This window comes from Perna viridis, chromosome 13 (genome assembly GCF_037379345.1).
Source record: "Perna viridis isolate PV_CMFRI_1.1 ecotype Kerala chromosome 13, ASM3737934v1, whole genome shotgun sequence".
NCBI classification, from domain to species: domain Eukaryota; kingdom Metazoa; phylum Mollusca; class Bivalvia; order Mytilida; family Mytilidae; genus Perna; species Perna viridis.
Genome location: NC_142457.1, coordinates 27,436,693 through 27,457,403, shown reverse-complemented (window position 1 = coordinate 27,457,403; position 20,711 = coordinate 27,436,693). Strand labels below are relative to the sequence as shown.

Sequence of the window (20,711 nt, the reverse complement as noted above, 5' to 3'; positions counted from 1 at the left end):
TAGTCTTTGTTTGTCATTCCATTGTTGCACCTCTGATAAAAAAAATCCTATAGATTATGTATTATAATAACACTTTGCAAGAATTATCGTTTTCGAATTCGATTGATTTGGTTGGTTTTAGTGGAGAATAAACTGCAGTTTTCTCAAAAGTAAAGATCTTAATACAGAAATTACTATTGTCACATAAAAGTATAGCATATGTAGACCAAAAAAGGCACCGTTTGTTCGTTGGCTTTTCCTTAATTTACCGTGAATCACTTTACTAAAGGAAGTGTCTGAAATTTATATGGACTGGTACTTGATATGCTTCAGATTTTTATGCTTAATGTAACAATAAACATGAGGGCAGTAGAATATAATACATCGAATGACATTAAATGCTTTAAGTTTTGAATTTAAAAAAAACAGAACTTGTTTAATTTTATCTATTTAATTCATATCAATTTGTTAAAATTTATTAACAAGAGGTCTTGTCTTCGTCAAGTGGTTTTATTTAGAACACACAACGCAAACCATTTCCTTCCCATCTGAATAATTTTTCTGACACTCGCTGCTGCTATGGCATCTTGATTCAACAGCATATAAAAGTGATATTTGCCACCATGTATTTGTTTTTTTTACTAAATCAGGGTTTCCATCCACGCAAATGTACTCTGATGCTGTTTTATGTGTTGGGTGACCCCCCAGAAGGTATCCAGCGTACTCCTTCGTCCATCCTTCATAACATTCCTTCCGCCCTGGAATCATAATGGTTGTCGATTTTTCTTTAAGGCATACAGCGCACTCGAGTCGGTATTGATTATTCTTCTGATCAAACATAGTTCCTTTGAGGTCTATACCATAATTATGAAGGAAAGTGGCTACGATTCCAGGATTGTCGTTAACCTTTGGATCTTGCACCCCCCACTGCGGTTCATTGGGTAGACATAACTTATTCGGTGCCCCTTGGCCTTTACTTTCGTAAGACCACGCACCACCTATGAATCCTACAAAAACAAAAAATGCAAACTATCATCAACAACGTCAAAAATCAAAATGTTTTATCAGCCATTGTTTTATCATCTTATTTCATTTGGTAACGTTGTATTGTCATGGTGTCATTTCATCATTTTAATCCAGTATTTGAGCCTAAGTATGCGTTGTAATTAAGATGACATTTATCATCACAAATTACATATCTAGTCGACAGTAGATAACCTAGTATATTTGGCGACTTGTCGACACCAAGCAATATTAATCCACGAACTGCGCTTTTTAAACCTCAAATACCACACAATTTTCTCCAAATTCTACTATTTTGGAGTTCATTATTAGAGTCTTGCTAAAGAATGTGAATCTATATATAATCCGTCGGATTTTCATGCTGTACGTTTTTAAAACGATGATCTATTTTTCAGATTACAGAAGATGAGATCATGCCGAATCATATTAAGAATTGTGTAGTTTATTGTAATATATGTATAATGTGAGCGTGTGTAACATGAAAGAATGGGGGAATTATAACTCAAGTTATAGGTCGTCTTCTTGAGATGACCCTCCTGCGGACCGAGTCACATCTTAACTTTTAATTGTGAAATATTTGATTACCATTACCAGATTAAAAAGGGGGAAAAAGAGTGTATGTGACAACGTTACAGTACTGTAACCCCGCCGCATTTTTTTGCGCCTGTCCCATGTCAGGCATGTTTGGCCTCTGTATGTCTTGTTTTGTTTTCACCTTTAGTTTATGTTTATGTTACTTGTTCATATAAGGACAATGTTTTCGCTGTATCTGTGTATAATAATGTTTTGGCGCCAACTGCAGCCTAGCCGGTAGTGTGATGGTTTCTTCGCTGTTCATTGAAGACCCATGGGTGGTCTTAATTAAGCTAATATTTTCATCCAGCTGACATACATTTGTACATATTCACTATACTTATTCTCGTTATATTAATTTACTCCCTGTCAAAATTAATTCAGACCACTACTGATTCACATGTCTGTAACCATGTAAAATATGAAGCCGGGACTGTGATAAGGGTTTTTTGGTGCTTGGAGGTGTTGGAGAGTTTCCGGTATCGAGGTTAGGAACGTTGTGGCAGCTTTGAGTTTGTAAAAGTTTATTGTGGACCTTATCTAATTGGAAATTTAAATTTATATTTGATATTGGAAATTTTATATTCTAATAAATCAATTCACAAGATTGACCGTGTTACATATCATGGATTATTTTTATGAATTACCGTTATAAATACTTTGTTCTCTTTTCGTCGTAGATTTCAATAGTTTTTGCATATAATTATCAATATATTAGACAGTCGTGATATACAGCGAAACCTGACTAAACTAAGCCCCTTTTGGACTGTAGAATTCGTTCGGTTCAGAAAAGTGTTACGTATACTTAGGTTCAAAATACATTTCAGGAGATTGACCTAATGAGGGACGCAACTCTTACAAATCATTGGAACGTTTGTATTCAGCATTTTATATCAATCTCATGCATTAAACTAGTAAGTACGTAACTAGATTGATTTCATTCTGTTTCAAATGAAAACCTGATCGGCTTTCGTGAAATTGAATAGGATACAAACATATCACTGATTTCAAAAGTTATGTCCCTTACCCAATGTCTACCTCCTTAAACCGACACGCAGAAATTGAAAAAAAGTGTCATATGAATACTGTTTTTCTTTTTTCAGTATCTGGTTTTTATAGGTTTCACTTTATTACTGACATCTCCAATTAAATCACAAATGTTAATTTGATAAAAAATATAATCATGTCTTACCACTATATATGGTCTTGGCGATCATTTTGCACTCTGTTTTACCCCAGTGGATGTATGTGGATTGGAGCCCTCCTAAAATGAAAAGAATTAAACAATAAAAAGACTAAGGTTTACCAATGAATATTTAGATTAGAAAAGTAATCCTACATGTAATAAAACTTTGAAAATGCCCTAAAAATTATAATGCATTGACTAGGGCCAAAGACTAAACCAATACAATTATAAGAAAAGAAGAACTTTTTTAAGGAACTTTTCATTCTGAGGAAGAAGGATTTGATGAGGTTAAAGATTGCACTTAAGTTTTTTAACCCAGCCAACCAGTATTATAATTCTATAGAACAAGTTTGGTGACTACAGGCTGAGGTCAATAGTATTTCCACTGTTTACAGAGTGCTTGTAGGTAATTCAAGTCAGCAGTCAATGTAACAAAAGAGTCGTAAATGTAAAACCAGTCCTAAGTTATGACGTCGCAATACTTTGATCTTTTATGACGTCGAAACTTACGCCAATGTTTACAGAAATGATTTTTGTGAAGAGGACTGTGTGACTATTGTAGTTGTTTCCAACGTCTTGGTAATTTTGTCTTCCCATTTGACATACGAAATTTAAATTCTTTCGACTAATGCTTCGAGTTTATCTATAAGATTATTTGTTAATACACTTTATAAACATATTGAATACAGTCAAATCTGTGTGAGCAACTACCCATGTCTTTAAAGACTAATATGAGTTAGGCATGATCTAAAACCGAGAATCGCTCTTATATTTTTTTTTTTAACTTTTGTAAAATCTTTAAAAAAGGGACACCAAATGGAAGGTGCGAGACCGGATAGGTTCACGGTTGCCCATATGAAAAATGATTCAGCGTATCGGATCTAGGTATTGTAAATATTTTTGTTTGTTTGTTTTTGAATTGCAAAATATAATTTTAAACCAACTAAAAGGCTACTTTCACTTTAAATTCACTTCCGTGACTCATTCTCGTGAGTCTGTCTTACACCGAATCCGGTTTGACTGAACGTCAATCGATAGCCTTCCCATATATAGGGTGTTATTACCTCAGACTGGTCGACAATTTTCGCCATTTCCGTTAAAATATATATTTAGTCATTCGTTGTTCTGGTCTAACATTCTACATATACGTTCCGTCAATGCTACATGTCCTAGTGTGTCATTACGGAGGGAACACTCCTTATATACAGCGATTAGGCCTCTCTTTTTTTCTTATAAATTAGAAGAAAAGGTCTACATTTTTCAAAAGCAAAATATATGAATAGGATGGGGTTACAGAATCCCAGCGGCATACCCTATCAATTTTTGCATTGCTCCACCAACACTCCCACCCTGAGTCTCATAATCAGGTACATCTACAATTCTTACCTGATTTGTCAGTAATTGCCTTCACATCTTTCTGAAGTTTTGTAATTTTTTCCGCAAGGGTAGCAATAGTGTCTGCTGAAGCTGCAAAATTAAATAGTACTGTGAAAGCACCGAACAGAATCAGAAGCCGGTTCATAGCTGATTTTTACCATATGAGACAACAACGCATTTAATAGTTTATTTTAATGTGTGTCAATTCTGGGTTTTTATACATATTTCGATGTTTCGATCGATTTTCAATTATTTCAAAGGTTTTTGACTCTCAGAAAAGTACATTTTGTTAATCCCGTGAAACTGACTTCATCAAATAATATGGCATTTTCGTAAATTAATACAATTTCAAAATCGACGAGATATGACAACAGATGCAACTGGAACAATTTTTAACATATAGTTTACTGTTATCATTTTAAGTAACACTATAGGTTAACGAGAAAACACGATTGTAAATTCCTCATTTATTGTAAACAAAGATTATATCTCCAAAATTACCTGAAAAGTACATTCTGATAGTTCTGTATATCCAATTCGTTGATTTTGTACCATGACTAATCTGTGATGTCTTAAATATGTGTTTTTGATAGACGTTTTATATCTAGTATCATAACCATGTGATATTTTACAAATGTTTTTGTGCAGAGAAACATTATTGACTTACAACCAATGTCTTTTCCGATTCAGGTAATTAAACCTGATCCGTGTTGTTCGGAAATTCTAGACTTTAACTTAATATGAATAGTTCATAATTTTCGGGACTTTACCTTTAGCGACTTATAAATAGTTGGAGATTATGCACAGGATGAAAACTACAATTTTCGCATCTTTTGATGTTTTAGTTTATCAATGTAAGATTTATTGAAATAAACAGAAATTTTAAATTAAAAAAATATGACCTTTCAACTGGGCTTTTGACATGATAGTACATTATCCACCTCCTGTTTGATTCTTTATAAAGATTGCTACTTAAAACATTGTAAACGTCTTTGGACATCACTATAAACTATTTTGCGATTGATTTTCTAATGCAGCTATCATTGTGTACGACTCTAAATCGTAAATTTTAAAGACTGATCATAGAAATTACTACATAATCTGAAATTAATATTTTGTTGTAATTAGTGAAGATTTTATAATGGGAGTGAACTCCTAAGTATCAGTCTTTATAAAAATCAGGCAACAGGTGATTCATGCATGTCTAAAACCTACCGAATTCAATTCTATTTCTTATTCAAAATCAGTTTCAGACCACAAAACAAAATTCAGTTTTTCATTTGGGCGTTGCGCTTTCGAGGTAAATTTATATAGATTGTACCTGGAATTAGCCCTTCGGAAGAGTTATCGTTCTTGATTAGGTTTGAATTGGTCGACATTTTTGTGAGAAGAATGTGAGGGTTTTTTTTTTCATTTTTTTCAAAAGTAAAGGTCTGAGTAGAGAAAAAAAACTTTTGTTATGTAAAAGATACCACATGTAGATCAAGAAGGCATGATTTTAGGCTTCTGGAACAGGGTTTTGTAGCTACAAGATTGAAGTCATCACTACAGAAGATTTATGGTCGTCATCATGAACTCGTGGATCGTTATGGTGTATCCATCAGCACCATGAAAACTGATTTATTCAACGGGTCATAGTTTTCCTTTTCTCGTTTGTCTACCCCGGACTTGACTTTTTATGAGCAACTCGGCGGGTGTTTCTAAAAAAGCAGAGGACGCTTACCCTATGTACTTTGTTGTGTATGTCTGTTTTCCATGTCTGGTCTTTGTCCCTGGATTACATTCTTTTGATTACCGCTATAACCTTGGTTCCCTTGATTACTCTTTAATGTTGTTTCAAAAGCTGAGGACATTATGTAAAACAAAAATACCAATAATTTAGGTTTAGCAAATTTCAGTATGATGTGCACCCTTTTCAAGAAGTAAACTCGTTTCAGGTTGACGATACACCTTCAGAGAGCTGCAATGATTCTAGATATTTACTGGATAAAATAAGATAATTTAGAACACACAAGGCAAGCAAAATCTCCGCCGTCTAATTATGGAGGACAAATGATACAGTACTTGCGTCTGTTCAGAACAGAAAATAGAAGCGCTACGTAGATTGAAGTCTCAGTCTTTTTTCCTAAATCAGGTCTGTCATCAATGCAGATAAATTCCCCTTCTACTGTATGGACGGAGTGTCCAGCCAAAAGTAACCGGTATGTTCTTTGTTCAATCAGTCAAAGCAATGCGCCCGTTCTGGAACCATTACATATAGTATTTCATGCTGATCGAAATCAGGCGGCACATTTGAGAAGGGATTACATTTCGTTTTTATTTTCCAACAGCGTATCCTTATTTTCAAAGTCTACACGGTCAATGCAAGGTGGCTACGATTTCTGGATTTAGGTTAATCTTACTGTCGTGTTCTCCATACTGTGGTTTAGGGGGAAGATACAAATGTATAACTTGTTTATCTAACGTGTTTGAAACCAGACGAGCACAAACCACCGATAAATCATAAATTTAAAGAAATAAATATCTATGAAAAAATTAAAAGATAACCATTTCAAATTCAAAAACCACATTAAATAGGGACGGATGTAGTAAAAATGCTTTTACTTCTATGATTTATAGTGTAGCCGATAAAAATTACGATTACAACACAAAAATAAAAACAAAAAAGCTTTCTTACTGATTTATAAAGCATATTTGAAAGAAACATAGGGATCAGATAGATGTACCACAATCTAACTCCATCATAAATGATGAATTAATTTCGGTATTGATGTTTTATACCTGTTTGTACCGTACAGAGAAGTCCATAAAACGTTGAAAAGAACAGTTCTATAATTTTGATTTAGGCATGAGAAAAAAATATATTTGATTATAGGGTATGTAAGTCTCGTCACGAGGCTCCAGACTCCGTGGTTTCAAGAGAATGGGTCCTAATCTTATATTTAAATGCGTGAAAAAAAATGCGTTGAGTAAATTATTAAAAATAAAATGTGTCAAAATACCGATAACAAATATCCATTTCTACATGACAAACTGTTAAGAACAGCATTAAACGGAAGCTTTCATTTGCAACACATGATTTTGATATCCCGGAAGTGTACAATAAAAAACAGATCGGTCGTTGGTTTCAACACGTTTTTCGTGGTAAATTTTGGCAGGGAAAGTGAAACAAAGTGAGACTTACAAACCCTATTTAATGATATTGTTCTATTTAATTCAAATAGTTTGTCCACTTTTGCCACTGAATATGATTTCGCTATCCTTGTTTGTACAAGTTTTGCCCCAGAGCTGAATGAATATGATTTCGCCATCCTTGTTTGTACGATTTTTCCCCAGAGCTGAATGATTTACTATTGGCATGACAGGTTATGCTTTTGAAATCATTATACTGACCAACAGATCAGGTAAAGTGTAATGAATGATGCTTTTTTATAGCATTTTCTTTGATTTAATCAATTGAGGTCTTGCGCTGGCGTGATGATAATTGTCAGAATTCTTAGCTTTGTTTTTTGTGTTTTATGATTGGCTTTTCGCATGTTTGTGTTTTCTATTTGACATTGAAATCGGGTGATGAATTAAGTGTTAAGAATAATCATGAGAACAAAGATTCTAGCGGGAATCTAAAGAAAGTAATCCAGAGACAAAGACCATACATGGAAAACAGAAAAATAACATAACATTTTTGTATTAATGACTTTAATCATGTAGCAACATATCCCTGTTCCAAAAGCCTAATTGTAGTACCATTCTGACCCAAACTGTTTATAAATTTTTTTTTAATCCTAGTCATATCAAAAGTGAGATATAAATATCCCATCTTTTACTTTACGTTAAAAGATCCAGAAATTAACCTGATCCAAAGCATCAGGGCTTACTTAGCATCTAGTACATGTACAATGGGCCTCAACAGGACTTCTTGTTCAAATGTATGTATCTATTGTTGTTTCATGGAAACTTCCCCAGTTCTCTTAAACATGTTGAGTATTTCTTTCGTAGTAATATTTAAGACACATATAGACATTTATTAATACCTAAAATTCTAACAATGTATAATCAACACTCCAACTTAAAACATACATTGTACATAATAAACTGATTCAAAACATAAACCAAACGATTACTGTATATTACATAACTTACTAAATAACTTGCTGTATCGAACTTAATTTGGCTTCTTGGGGGCTACGCATACTACACCATGGACTATGACAATTACATGTATAGTCCTACTATTATCATTGAACTATACCTAACTTTTGAACAACAAACATATTTACTATAGGCTTGTGCACGATCCTGACAAGCTTAAGTGGAAAGTATGAAAGAAAGGATCTGACTTAAAACCCTAATATGGTGTCTAACTTTTAGGCGGCAGAATCCAGCCTTGCAGCACAATGGGCGGTAGAAACTGGCCCGATGATGTGAATTTGAAATTGATTGTAGGCGATAGACTCCAGCCTAGAGACTGATTTAATTATTTACGACATACTGAACACAGGCGGCAGAATCCAGCCTGAGGCGGAAGATTCCAACCTATTGTGATAAAGGCAGTCACAGTTATATATGGTCTGGCTCTGACTCCAAAAATCCTATATTACACTTAACTCATATGGTATTCCTAGTTATGCAAAAACCAAATCAATAAACAATGATAACGAAATATTAGTATGATGTATACCTGAATTGGGGGAAAATAATTTCCTGAAATTATACGGGCCAAATGAATGGACACATACCCAATGTATGAGTGAAGCCCCCAAGAAGTTTACAGCATGAAAAGTAATTAAATGCCTTTAATTAGGAAAGCAAATAATAAAAACGAGATCAATCAAAAACCAAAACAAAATAAAACAACATCAATTAAAAACAAACCAGATTATCGTTATGAAACACCTCTGGTAACTGTATAAAGTACATAGTTTGAGTTAAATCTGTTCTCATGAATACATATCGTTCTGTGCCATTTCTAATATCTTATTATCTATTTTTATATATCTCATGTAACAATCTACCTAGCGATTTAATGATATGGTCCTCTACGCCTGCTGCTGCAGCCGAAGTTGCAGCCCTATTCTAAATGAGTGTCCTGAATATAATTTATCATCGTATCCTAAACGAGTTAATAACGCTTTTAAATGTTCAATAAAAAAATTGCGAGAGAGGGGGACTAAGTCGTACTCGTCGTTAACAAATAAAGGGGATGACGAATCTGCACCGCTTTCATAGCAAAGGCGCAAATATTGAATCATTTCTTGAACCGGTTTAAACTTACTATTCTCCAAAATCTTTATTTCAATCCCCTTTTTAAACGGATCACACTTTGAAGATCGCAGAAATAAAGAAAACTGTTCACCCGTTGCATCAATTTGGACATTCCCCATCAATAACACTGTGTGTGGTTTCCCTGTACTATTATGTTTGAACTCCCCACATCGAAGGAAGCCGAAAAAAGGCTAATTTACAAGCACATTTTAACATAGAATCAATAAAAGGGGAAAAAAACCCAGATGATAATAACTCACAAATTTGTTTTAAAACATACGCTGTTATCGGCATTCTTGTACTACACTGATTGTTTTGTAATTTTTTAATACCTTTTAAAATATATGGCAATTGAGAGCAATCTCTTAATGGATCACAATGTGTATGCCGCAGATAATGATAGCGAATGCCCGCTAAATACAACTGAATAGTGTCATGTTTCAAATTTAAAACCTGTTTACAGTGAGCTACAAAATACACGAAATGATCTTCTGAAAATTGAGGATAGATCACCTCAAATTATGAAAACTGACAGCTATCAACTAAGCGATTGAAACCTAGAAAACGATTAAAACAAGATAAACCAGTTAAATCTGTTGCTTGGGTCAAGTAGTCGTTGAGGAAGAAAGAAACACCATTCCATTCTTTTCAGAAAATAGACCACATTCTAAGATCTGATTTACAAGCACTATTGAGATGAATATGATGTGATAATTTTGACACTGATGTAGATAACGTAATAAGGTACGAGACAAACGATCGCCCCGGGTGAATAACTCTACATGTGAAATTTAAATGGCCGAGGAGACTCAACAACTCCCGTTTCGTGCATGAACTCTTTTCACTGAAACTTTTAGCCATTTCTGTAATGTGTAGAATTTTTTTCTTTTGGTAAGCGAGCTTCCATACGCACAGAATCTAAGATAATCCCGAGATACTCTAAAGCGGTTACTGGACCCTCCGTTTTCTTCTCTGATAGAGGTATTCCCAGCGAATAAAATATCCTTAAAAAAGTAGTCATTATCGCATTAGCATCACTCGATGGAGGTATAATCACTAAGAAATCATCTAATAAGTGTAAGATATTATCAATGTTATAATTGTTCTCTTCAATCCAACAAATAGCTGAAGACAAGGTATCAAATATTTTGGGGCTAGAACGAGTCCCAAAAACTAAACGATTGAAATAACAATAGATTCCCTCCCATTTAATGCAATGATACGGCCACATTTCTGGAGCTAATGGAATAATTTTGAAGGCATCTGTGATATCACTTTTTACAATCAACGCCCCTACACCAATATTCTTAATAATTCTAATAGCATCATCCAGCTTGACATAGTTGAGTGAAAAATCTTCTTTACATATTAAATCATTCAGACTGGGGTTGTCAATATCATCGTGAGGAGCTGACAAATCAACTATTAAATGTTGTTCTTTGCTGTATTTACTTTCCGCTACACCTATAGGATTTACCCGAAATGTAGAAAACGGAATAGAAGAAAATGGTCCAGCTAAATATCGTCTACACTTAACTCGGTATTAATTAAACCAGGTACTGCTTGCTTATTCAGCATAGCAGACCTGAGATGTTTACACTCTAACGACTTAGTAGGAAGTAGAGACAATCCAGAATCAAAACCTTTGCGCAGACCCGAAATAAGATAAGTCTTAAAATCATTGTCATGGTGCCTTATAAGTTCCTTCTTCAAGAGGTCAATGTTTATGGGAGTGTTCACACCTGACTGAACTCCTGTTAATACATGAGTCACCTACTTCCTCATTGCCTGGGTCGCACTGTTTTCAGACCCAGCACGATCGTTTTTTGAAGGGCAGTTAATTCTGGAATGTTCGCCTTTGCAGAATAGGCAGACATGTAGGTTTCGACACCGAACTGACAAGCACAAGCACCCTTTATTTCCGTTAAAGTTGTTACATATCTCTTTTCCCATAAATACAACTCTATCTCGACCATATAGATCTAAGTCATCGACCCTTGGCGACCTACTAGTTCCAAGATTCAAACTCTGGTAGCAAAAACTCCTGGAATGAAATGTGCTTCCACACGAGGCACATGTATTTGGTCTTGCATTTGCAAAAATATTACAAAAAGAGAGTGTTGTTTCTAATGGACCAGTCAATAACAATATTGTTAAATCTCAGATGAGCTGCTGCATCTGCAGAGAATTTTTTGTGATATTCATATAAGCCTTGTCCAGGGTATCTTATCGCCATATCTACAACATTCCGCTCATATAGGTCTAACTCCTGACGTTTCCGGGGATAAGCGGAACGCATAATATTTTTATGTATCCCAAAGGCACACAGTGACAACGATCTATTCACCCTAGGATCAGACCGTGTAGATATATACCCATTACTGTCTAAACTTTCAATAGTTCCAGAAACCGAGAAATATGGGATGAGTAGGGTGGCAAGATTAATGTCCCTACCTGTTGTAATATTTCTTCGCATCTGCGGAGATACAGCCACAAAAGCCAAGGATTCCACAGAATGCCCTCTTGCAGTACGCACTATTGCACCATTTCTAGCTTGTTCTTTACTCCCTGCTGCTGTAGACACTCTTGATGAAGAAGTACTCAATTCCGAGTAAGCCGTGTCCAGATTGAAAGTGGGCAGATCTTGGACAGTGTATGTTATATTGTTCATCGTGGGATTTTGATTAATGTACGAAACTGGCGGCACAGGGGCTGAATTGCCATTCGCGAGACTATTTACTTTATTTGTTAAAGAAGACATGTTTTGTTGTAAGAATTGAACAGAGCTTGTCAAGCGCGAAACAATGTCTGTGAGAGTTTTTGTCGGAATCCGACTGGGCGCGGTCATTTTTGTTGATGTTTCCTATGGAATTCTGGGATCGCGCACTTCCTAATAAGGCAACTGGGGATGAAGTGGCGTCCTCTCTTAATTGAATGCCTCAATAATTTAACCAAAGCCATACGGCAAGCATTAGAAGGAAATGTAACATTACGTTTTCTCATTTCTTTCCTCAATCTATCTAAAGTCCAGTTTTCTGGTAATTCGGGATCGTACACCTGACCCGATTTCCTCCGTAACGGACCCATGGTGACTTTTCAATTCGTGGCAAATATAATTCGGAAACTGCAGAACACTCAAGAGTCACTAATTATTCCTACCCTGCATGAATATAAATTACTCGAACAATGAGTACATAGAACTAGCACAAGCTAGACGAACAAAAAAAATACGTAAAAAGGCTTTTCCATAATGGCGATTTAGGTCATTTCACGAGTCCACTTACAAAAGTTAATTGTAATAAAATCCAAATAAATATGCATTAAGTAAAACACTGTCACAATAGTTCAGAACAATTTCACTTGTAGTTGGATATATTAAGCACGATGTTTGATAATAAGAATAATAACGAAGTATCGATTTCGTTAAAAACAATAACTAAATTAACTTGTTGAACTCTGGCATACTTGACTGAAACTGTTACTCATTAATTTCCTTAAATTTCATTGGCTAGTCCTTTTAATGACCTTACTTATGCAAAAACAAAAGGTCACCATTATCAAAATAGATAGATTAGATCCTATGACAAGTATAAACTCTAATTTAATAAATTAAATTTCCTTCAATGTTATCTATATGAAGACTACTAAACCATACTTCTATACCAGTTGCAGATTAAAATAAGTTCCCTTCTCTTCAGCTAATATGTCAAGAGCACTTAGTCTATAAGAAGTATATGTAATATTGCAGGCCACATGACTGTTCTCTCTGCATGAGATGCCTATCCATTTCTCATAAAATCTGTGATAAAACTCAGATGTTAATGATAGTACCCACATTGTCAAATAATCAACTACTTTAAAAATGTGTGATGAAAATTAAAAGTAGCATAAACAAACTTCTTGCAGGGCAACACAAAATATGGGCGACAATTTGGGTTGAAGAAGCGGACATGAAAAACAAAAATATCTAGATAAAAATTCGAGGTAAAAATAGTTTTTTTGGGTGACCCATAAACAGTTATTGGAAAAGGAGTACATTTGTAATGAATCATATAGAAATACAGCTTGATAAAACAAACACATTATATGAGACTATCTCTGGCATATTTTTTTTTCGAAAAGTAAAGAAACAAGGAGAAAGTAAGACCTACCAATAACTATACCAAACATAGCCCGGGTTATGACTTCCTCCACAACTAATGCATAAACATCAGTTTAAATTACACAAAAGTGATCGGTTGCTATATATTACAAAAGGACTAATGGTCTTCGATTAATTTATAGCATGTTACATATATACAATATAACTTTTGTGGGGATTCAGTAACTGTGTTATGTTTAATTATGCTACAAGGTTGAATTTGTCAGTTCCATTATGTATGTATCAATGGACCAAGATCAACATATGCTAGGATCTAGTTCACTTGATAGTAAACTATTACTTGTTTCTAGACAAAAAATATATGTGTAGTTTTCTTGAGTATAGTTGATAGTTTGTATTTTCCTTGGTTTGTTCATTTTGATAAATACATCAAACATTTGCTTCTCGTTTACTTTAAAAGTGTAGTTCGAACATTTATATACAGTGTATATACAACGTCTCAGAATGAGACGACTCTATTCGCTACCCTGCTCCATCGGATCAAATTGATACAGGAAAGATATTTAAACGTATAGAAAGGTGTGAAAAATTCCCAACGATGTTAGAACTGTCAAATTTGCGATGCAAATGTTTGGTCGTTCCATCCGTGGGACTCGAACTCGTACCGCTGTGACATCTATGGCAACACCGGCTGCACATAGTCCAGCGCCCTAGACCACTCGGCCAGCTAGTATATATCTAATGGAAGACAAAATGTGTATGTATGTGTGTTGTCTAATTTGTGTTGGATTATAAAATAAACATAATTTTCACCATTATTATTTAGTTGTGTTGTTGCATCTTGCTGTATTGTGTTTCTTCTAGAGGGTTTCATTAAGTAATTGAATTCGTCATTTTTGTCATGTATCTTCAGCACCTGCGTATGAAGTTTTCATATCACAACTCATATGACTTGACTTTTTATGAGCAACTCGGCGGGCGTTTCTAGAAAAAGCAGAGACCGCTTACACTACCGGTGCACCTCGTCAATGTTTCAAGTTTTATGTGGAGTCCGAGTTCCTGATTTACGTTTGTTATTTTGTAAGTAACATTTTAGTTATTTTATGTTCTGTGCTGTGTTTGTCATTGGATTACTTTCTTTTGATTTCTGCAAGAATCTTGGTTCCCTTGATTACCCTTGCCATTATTTGGTCGGACCATGTATGAAATTGTTGGTAATAGTGAGAAATCCGTACGTGTACAGTATTATTTAACTTCTTATTTTACCAACTTTGGTCGGTAGCAATTACATACTGTCTGTTTAACTGCAAAAACACAAAACGGGAGATTTACTGCGCAATATAACATGGATCGAAAACTGTCGAAAAACCCGTATCGTGACAGGACCGTTGCAGTTGTTTCCAACTTTCCAGTTTTTGCATTAATGTTGTCTTTTGTTATACAGATTTCCTTTAAGCTATTCATTTTGACTACTACCAAATGTTTATATCAGTTCGGTAATGTGGTTAGAACTATTTGTTTTGATTCAAAACCATGAATATCGAAATAGTAAGCCAAAACTAGTTCCTATGAGTTCTAATAAAGTATGTCCAAGAATCTATATTAATATAGCACAATGCTTTATTTGATGTTTTGAATTTGTTGTATTGCAAATTTCGGTAAAATGTATACATTATGGAAAAATGGCGGGAAAAGGCATGAAATAAAATTTTTACACAGATTGGTACTTGAAAAATTACACTCTAGCTTATGGTAAAATCCAAAAGAAAGGGAGAACATCGCCATACTAAAAGCCAGACAAGTAAAAGGGGCATGTGTCAAAAACAATGTACATGTAACTTTCGCAAAGAACGAAGTTGATTAGCGAAGTTTACGATCTGATTTCATACACCGTCTTTTCGTTAACGTTTTTGTGGCCTTCTGCTGTCCGTCTTTCCGCTTTTTCATCGTCCGACATCTCTGGAACTATTTGCGGACACTTAATCTAGCTATATTTAGAATGTTTTCTAGACCTCCTTGGTGACTTGGTCATTGGAGCTACCTTTCTGTTCCATGTGCATGTATTACATATCCTTACGAAATTCACTGTAATTTTGCAGAACTAATATTGTCTTTTCAGGGACGCAAACAGAACTGAAAAACCGGGGAAATGGGTGGAGGGGTGGGTGCATTGTCTGACAAAAAATATTTGTTTCAATTCAACCATTTTTGATCCGCCTTTGGTGACTGTTCTTTGCTCGCGATTAGTTTTCACGTGTTTATGATGATTTAAGTGCATCTTGTAGATCTAAAATATGTTGACAGAACTCGTTAGAGGGAAGTTTAACGAACATTGAAAAATGCACATCGTGCAATTAAGTATGACTCGGTTTATTATTTTCCTTTTGATCTACACCACTCTTCATTGTTAACGATATTACCATTATTATTATAAAAAGCAAAAACAAATTAAAAATAAAACTAAAACAAAACCAAATTTCGCCAACGATGGTCATTATTCATGTTGATTTTCAAGGTAAGAATTGGTACAAGTACATGTAAGTCAAATACTTTTAAGTTACTTTATACGTCAGCGCGTTCATTACGAATCGGTTTGGGTTATAATTATCAATCAAGTTTGTTAACAAAAAGAAAAAAAAACACACACAGAAAAGTAGTATATGCAACGTAAACATAATGCTCAATATCACGTCAAACAACAGTCATGCATTTAAAAACGTACACTAAATTGGAATAACCGTCCAATAAGATGTAGCCATATGTCAAAATTTTGCGCAATCAAACATGCAAAATGTTTGTCAAATTAAACTTTCAAAATGTATTTTTAATGAATATATCGATTTAGTTTCTCTTGATCATCATTGTAGTCTTTTTCAATGAGTAGTGAAGGCCCTTCATTTATACCAGACGATACCATCGGCAAACGAAGTATGGTGTCCTTTTTGGTACAACCCATTAAGGTTGCTACTGTGGCATTCAGTGTACCACCACGCTCCTTTGTACATTACTGCACAGTTTATACCGCTTATGTCATTGTCTTTGTCCTTCGTCGTAAATGTCATACCATTATGATGACTAAAGCTGTCACCTTAACGAAGGATAAACCAACTATTGACATGAACAAGTAAACAATGAAGATAAAAGTGCCAATACTATGTCATATATGTAAAAGCATCTATTCAGTTACATATAAGATTAAGTTAGAAAAAACCGCATTATTTGTTCCGTAGGATTTTCAGCACCATGAATCACCTTGACATACGCAGTTGGCGTATATTGGACGTAATAAAGTACTAGTCCATATAACCTTACATGAACTGGAACTTTATTACTTCAAATATACGTGCGAATAGAAATTCAGTATCGGACTGAATTTATTTAATTTATCACGATATATGTTATTGTAGGAAGATTGCGTTTCTTAAATTCACGAATGCTACTTTATGACATTTGATTGCACATGATTTATACACAAGTTTGTGAAAATTCTTTCTGATATACTTTATTTTAAATTTGCTATAATCACGTTGTGTAATAAAAAGAAAAAAACAAAAACAAAAAAAAACGGGAAAAACGGGAAAAAAATCAAATTGCAGATTAGTATTTTCTATTTGGTGCTTCAAGTTTGAGTATAAGAAAACAAACACAAAATTATCACTTCATCGAATTTATCATTGTACGATTGTCCCATTTGTATTCAAAACATTGAACGGCGTAAAATGCGTATTATATTGTGTGTAATAATACTGTTAATATAATTTGTATTTAATATGATTTAGTTTTGAATGTCATTATTTAACGAGTAAATCCTTACAAAATTGGAGATGTTACATACCAAACTTTGATCTATATGATGATGGACAAACATATGTAGAAGCAGAACCAAATTTACACGACGTGGACTATTTAACGTGTTTTAAACAAAAGCAAGCATATGAACATGATTTTTTAGCTTAAGTGTCAGTCTCCGTAAGAATGTAGGTAGTGGTTGAAAAATGGCATGAAAAACTCCAACATATGGATAGTGTTATTTGTCTGTTTGCACCATCAGAAACAAGGAAAAATGATAGACTTTTCTACATCATGTAGATGCATTGAGTTATAATTTCATTGGAATTTACTGACAATGAATAAATTCTGAGCAAATCCAGTCCAGTGGAGCTGAGATAAAGAATGGACAAAATATCAAATAGAAAAATCATTCCTGAACGATATTTCCAGATCTGTGGGGTTTTGACATGCATGTTTCTGATATTTCTCATTCTGCCTGATTTTTACAAACACCTACACTTAAACGGTTGTTAAATGCAGACAGTGTACTGTGATAATTTACCTGCATTTCCATTATAACCATTCACTTCAAGTTTATAACCACTGCTTTCTGATCCTATGGAAGAACTGGAATATTTGGCATACCTAACCTTGTTTTCAAAGTCTTCTAAATCTATTCTTAGAGTTAACGTTCCTTGTGATGTTATCTTGTGAATGTGTTCGTTACCTGGGAACCGAAGATGGGACATGAGTTTGCTGGATACAGAACGCATATGTGTGAATCTTTGTAAAAATCAGGCAGTAAGTGAAACATGGTATGGAAAAACCTATCATTTTGATAGTATAATTTGACTATTTGCAACATCAGAATCAAGGACAAAAGACAATATTTTTCCATATCATGTCGGTGCATTGAGTTATAATTTCATTGAAATGCTCTGAAAATAAACATTTCAAGGGCAAATAACTCTGTCAAAGACCACATTATCTAACATTCTATTGAAAACTTTCTTGGCAAAGCCAATGATGAAAAAAATGGTCTTTTGAAATACAGAAAGTATCTTTGAATGATTTTTCCCATTCTGCCTGATTCTTACAAATATTTTTACTAAATATTAGTATGATTGATATGTGAAATGAAATGAATTGCTCAAACATACATAGATGTACAAGTGCTGTTCATTTAAAATAGCAACTCAGAATGAAAAATACCTTTGAGTCTGCTGCCTTTGCATTCGTAGATTTGTTTATGGAATTTTATACCGATTGACCATAAAAATACCCATCTTTTTGTTAGAATGACTTCCAAATACTGTTTATACTTAAAGAGTGGTAATTTGAGGAATGAAGTATAATGAACATTGTTTGGATTGTAGTTTATCAAGTAAGTCCAAATAACACATTCCATCAATCAATAGAGCAAGATTTGAATTGAAATGCCGACACTATGCGAAATTAAACAAACTATGCAACTGATTGGAATTCGGCAACATGATCAAAGTTCGGATAACAATGTATCAAATTCGATCATACAATGTATGTTTATTAAACAAATATGATTTAATTTGTTTTGTATTTATGTTACATGTATAAACTCAACTAAATGCACCAATAACGCCGGATGGGTTGACATTTTCCGGGAAAATAACATACCCCAAATGGCTGATGTCATATCAAAATATATTTAGATGATAACATTTTTTTAACAAAAGACATGTTTTCCAATGACAATATAAATTATGATATGAACAGAATTTGTCTTACCAAGCCAAAAATTCAAGTTCAGCAGACCAAATCCCTGTTTGTAGGCATTCCAGTCTTCACGATGCTGGAAAACCTGTTTGAGAAATTCATTTACTTTATGCGAAAACTTGAGATTAAGAATGCAAAAATAGCATAAATGCATACACTATAGTATGTTCAATCAAGTTTTTTTCAGTTCTTTAAATGTATTTTAGTAAAGCTTTTAGTACACATTTTATGTTTATTCAACACGATGATGAACTCATTTTAACTAGGTAAAAATACAATATCAAATGCGTCTTCATATTTCAAGAAAATTCCCAACTTACCGTCCAACCACCGCCATCTTTTTCCATTTCACAGAAAACATCGAACCCGGATATTCCTTCAGAATATATTTTGTACACACCACTCCGTGCTTTCTGCAAATCACTACAGTCTATTGGCTTTAGTTCTGTTAATGTAAAGTTTTTTCATAAAATACCTTTATAAATTTGTGTGTGATTTGTTTTATTTTATTTTGCGGTAGTTAAAAAGAATTAAACCGTCATTTTCATTTTTTGAACAGTTCAAACACAAATTAACTTTAAAAAATTCTTAACCTAAGAAGCTATCTATCAACATTGTATAAGGGATATCAATCTGTTTTGTTTTAACAATTTCAAAATACATGTAATGCACACAATGGGTTTACATGAACCGGCTCATTTGACATATATAAGGAAGTTACACAATCCCTGCATTCTTTAAACATCGAACAAAATACTAAATATTTATGACATGGCGGTTGGTTTGTCAATAGTGTTATCTTCTGAGATAAAAGTGTCAATTTCGGAGAAAACAGATAACGGTTTTCTTTGTATTAAGTTTTAAATCATTTTGTTATTTCTGACAAAAGCAAACGCTTTTACAGGTAGCAGTAAGTACTGTCGACTATGATTTTTTTTCATTTCCAAATAAGAACAACTATACAGTATAGCCACATTACAACGCAGTTGATTTAATACGATACTTGATTTTACTTCCTTTTCCGTCAAATTAATGTTTATACCTTGTAGTTCATTGTGCATATCTTTAAACTTAGTCTCATGTTTAAGAGTCAATGTTGAAAGGTGTTGTTGTTGCTGCTCAACTGTACTTAACTTATTAGTCACATCAACTACAGTTTTATTGAGCACGTTAATATGCTGTTCTACCCAGTTGTTTACTTTAACCTCCAATTTACTTTGATGTTGAATAATTTTCTTTTCCGCTTCACCTAACAAACTACGTAGTTGACCGATCTTGTATGATATTCCCAATATGTATTTCTCTGCTTCATAAAGACGATAAGTAAGACCAGCTATAGCTATTGACATGAAGAAAAAAACAACAGGTTCGATCCACTTAGTCCTATACTTTTTGACAATTATTAAATAAGGGTAACAACAAAATTATCGAACACTAATCCGATTCATAATCAAAGTCTAATTAACTTACTATAACTGATATTTAATCTGTCGGATTGTCAATAGAGAAAAAAATACAGACATGTGTATTAGTATCGCCATTATCGTTCGAATGTGGTTTAAATGACAATATACCCATGTACACTACCTGATGAGGATCAGGATATAGAGCTGCTAAAGTAGGAGTCAATGTACAGATTGGGGGCCGCACAGGTAAGTAAATACGTGTGCAGTTGATAATGAAAAC

At 34.0% G+C, this 20,711-nt stretch overlaps 2 protein-coding genes across 6 annotated transcripts in view; one reads left to right on the top strand and one right to left on the bottom strand.

Annotated features, from left to right (window-relative positions):
- Positions 1–411: 411 nt before the first annotated feature.
- On the bottom strand, positions 412–20,647 carry LOC148600172 (uncharacterized). 4 transcript variants are annotated; one of them, XM_088559334.1, is made up of 7 exons: positions 20,613–20,647; positions 19,346–19,470; positions 19,038–19,110; positions 17,836–18,000; positions 4,148–4,228; positions 2,768–2,839; positions 412–986 (listed from the first exon to the last, which is right to left on the bottom strand). In XM_088559334.1, the coding sequence occupies exons 2-7, from the start codon at positions 19,370–19,372 to the stop codon at positions 490–492; spliced, it is 915 nt and encodes a 304-aa protein (XP_088415460.1). In that variant the 5' UTR covers positions 19,373–19,470; positions 20,613–20,647; the 3' UTR covers positions 412–489. The 4 variants fall into 4 exon arrangements, with proteins under 4 accessions (XP_088415460.1, XP_088415459.1, XP_088415456.1 ...); XM_088559333.1 differs by lacking the exon at positions 20,613–20,647 and adding an exon at positions 20,496–20,608; XM_088559330.1 differs by lacking the exon at positions 20,613–20,647 and adding an exon at positions 20,068–20,594.
- The window catches only part of LOC148600170 (uncharacterized), a 16,164-nt gene continuing 16,004 nt past the window's right edge, over positions 20,552–20,711 (top strand). Inside the window, exon 1 of one of the 2 annotated variants that reach the window (XR_015918167.1) lies at positions 20,552–20,677. The gene's annotated coding sequence lies outside the window, so the exon portion shown is untranslated. The remainder of the gene's footprint in view (positions 20,678–20,711) is intronic. The other variant, XM_088559338.1, reaches the window with a different exon arrangement.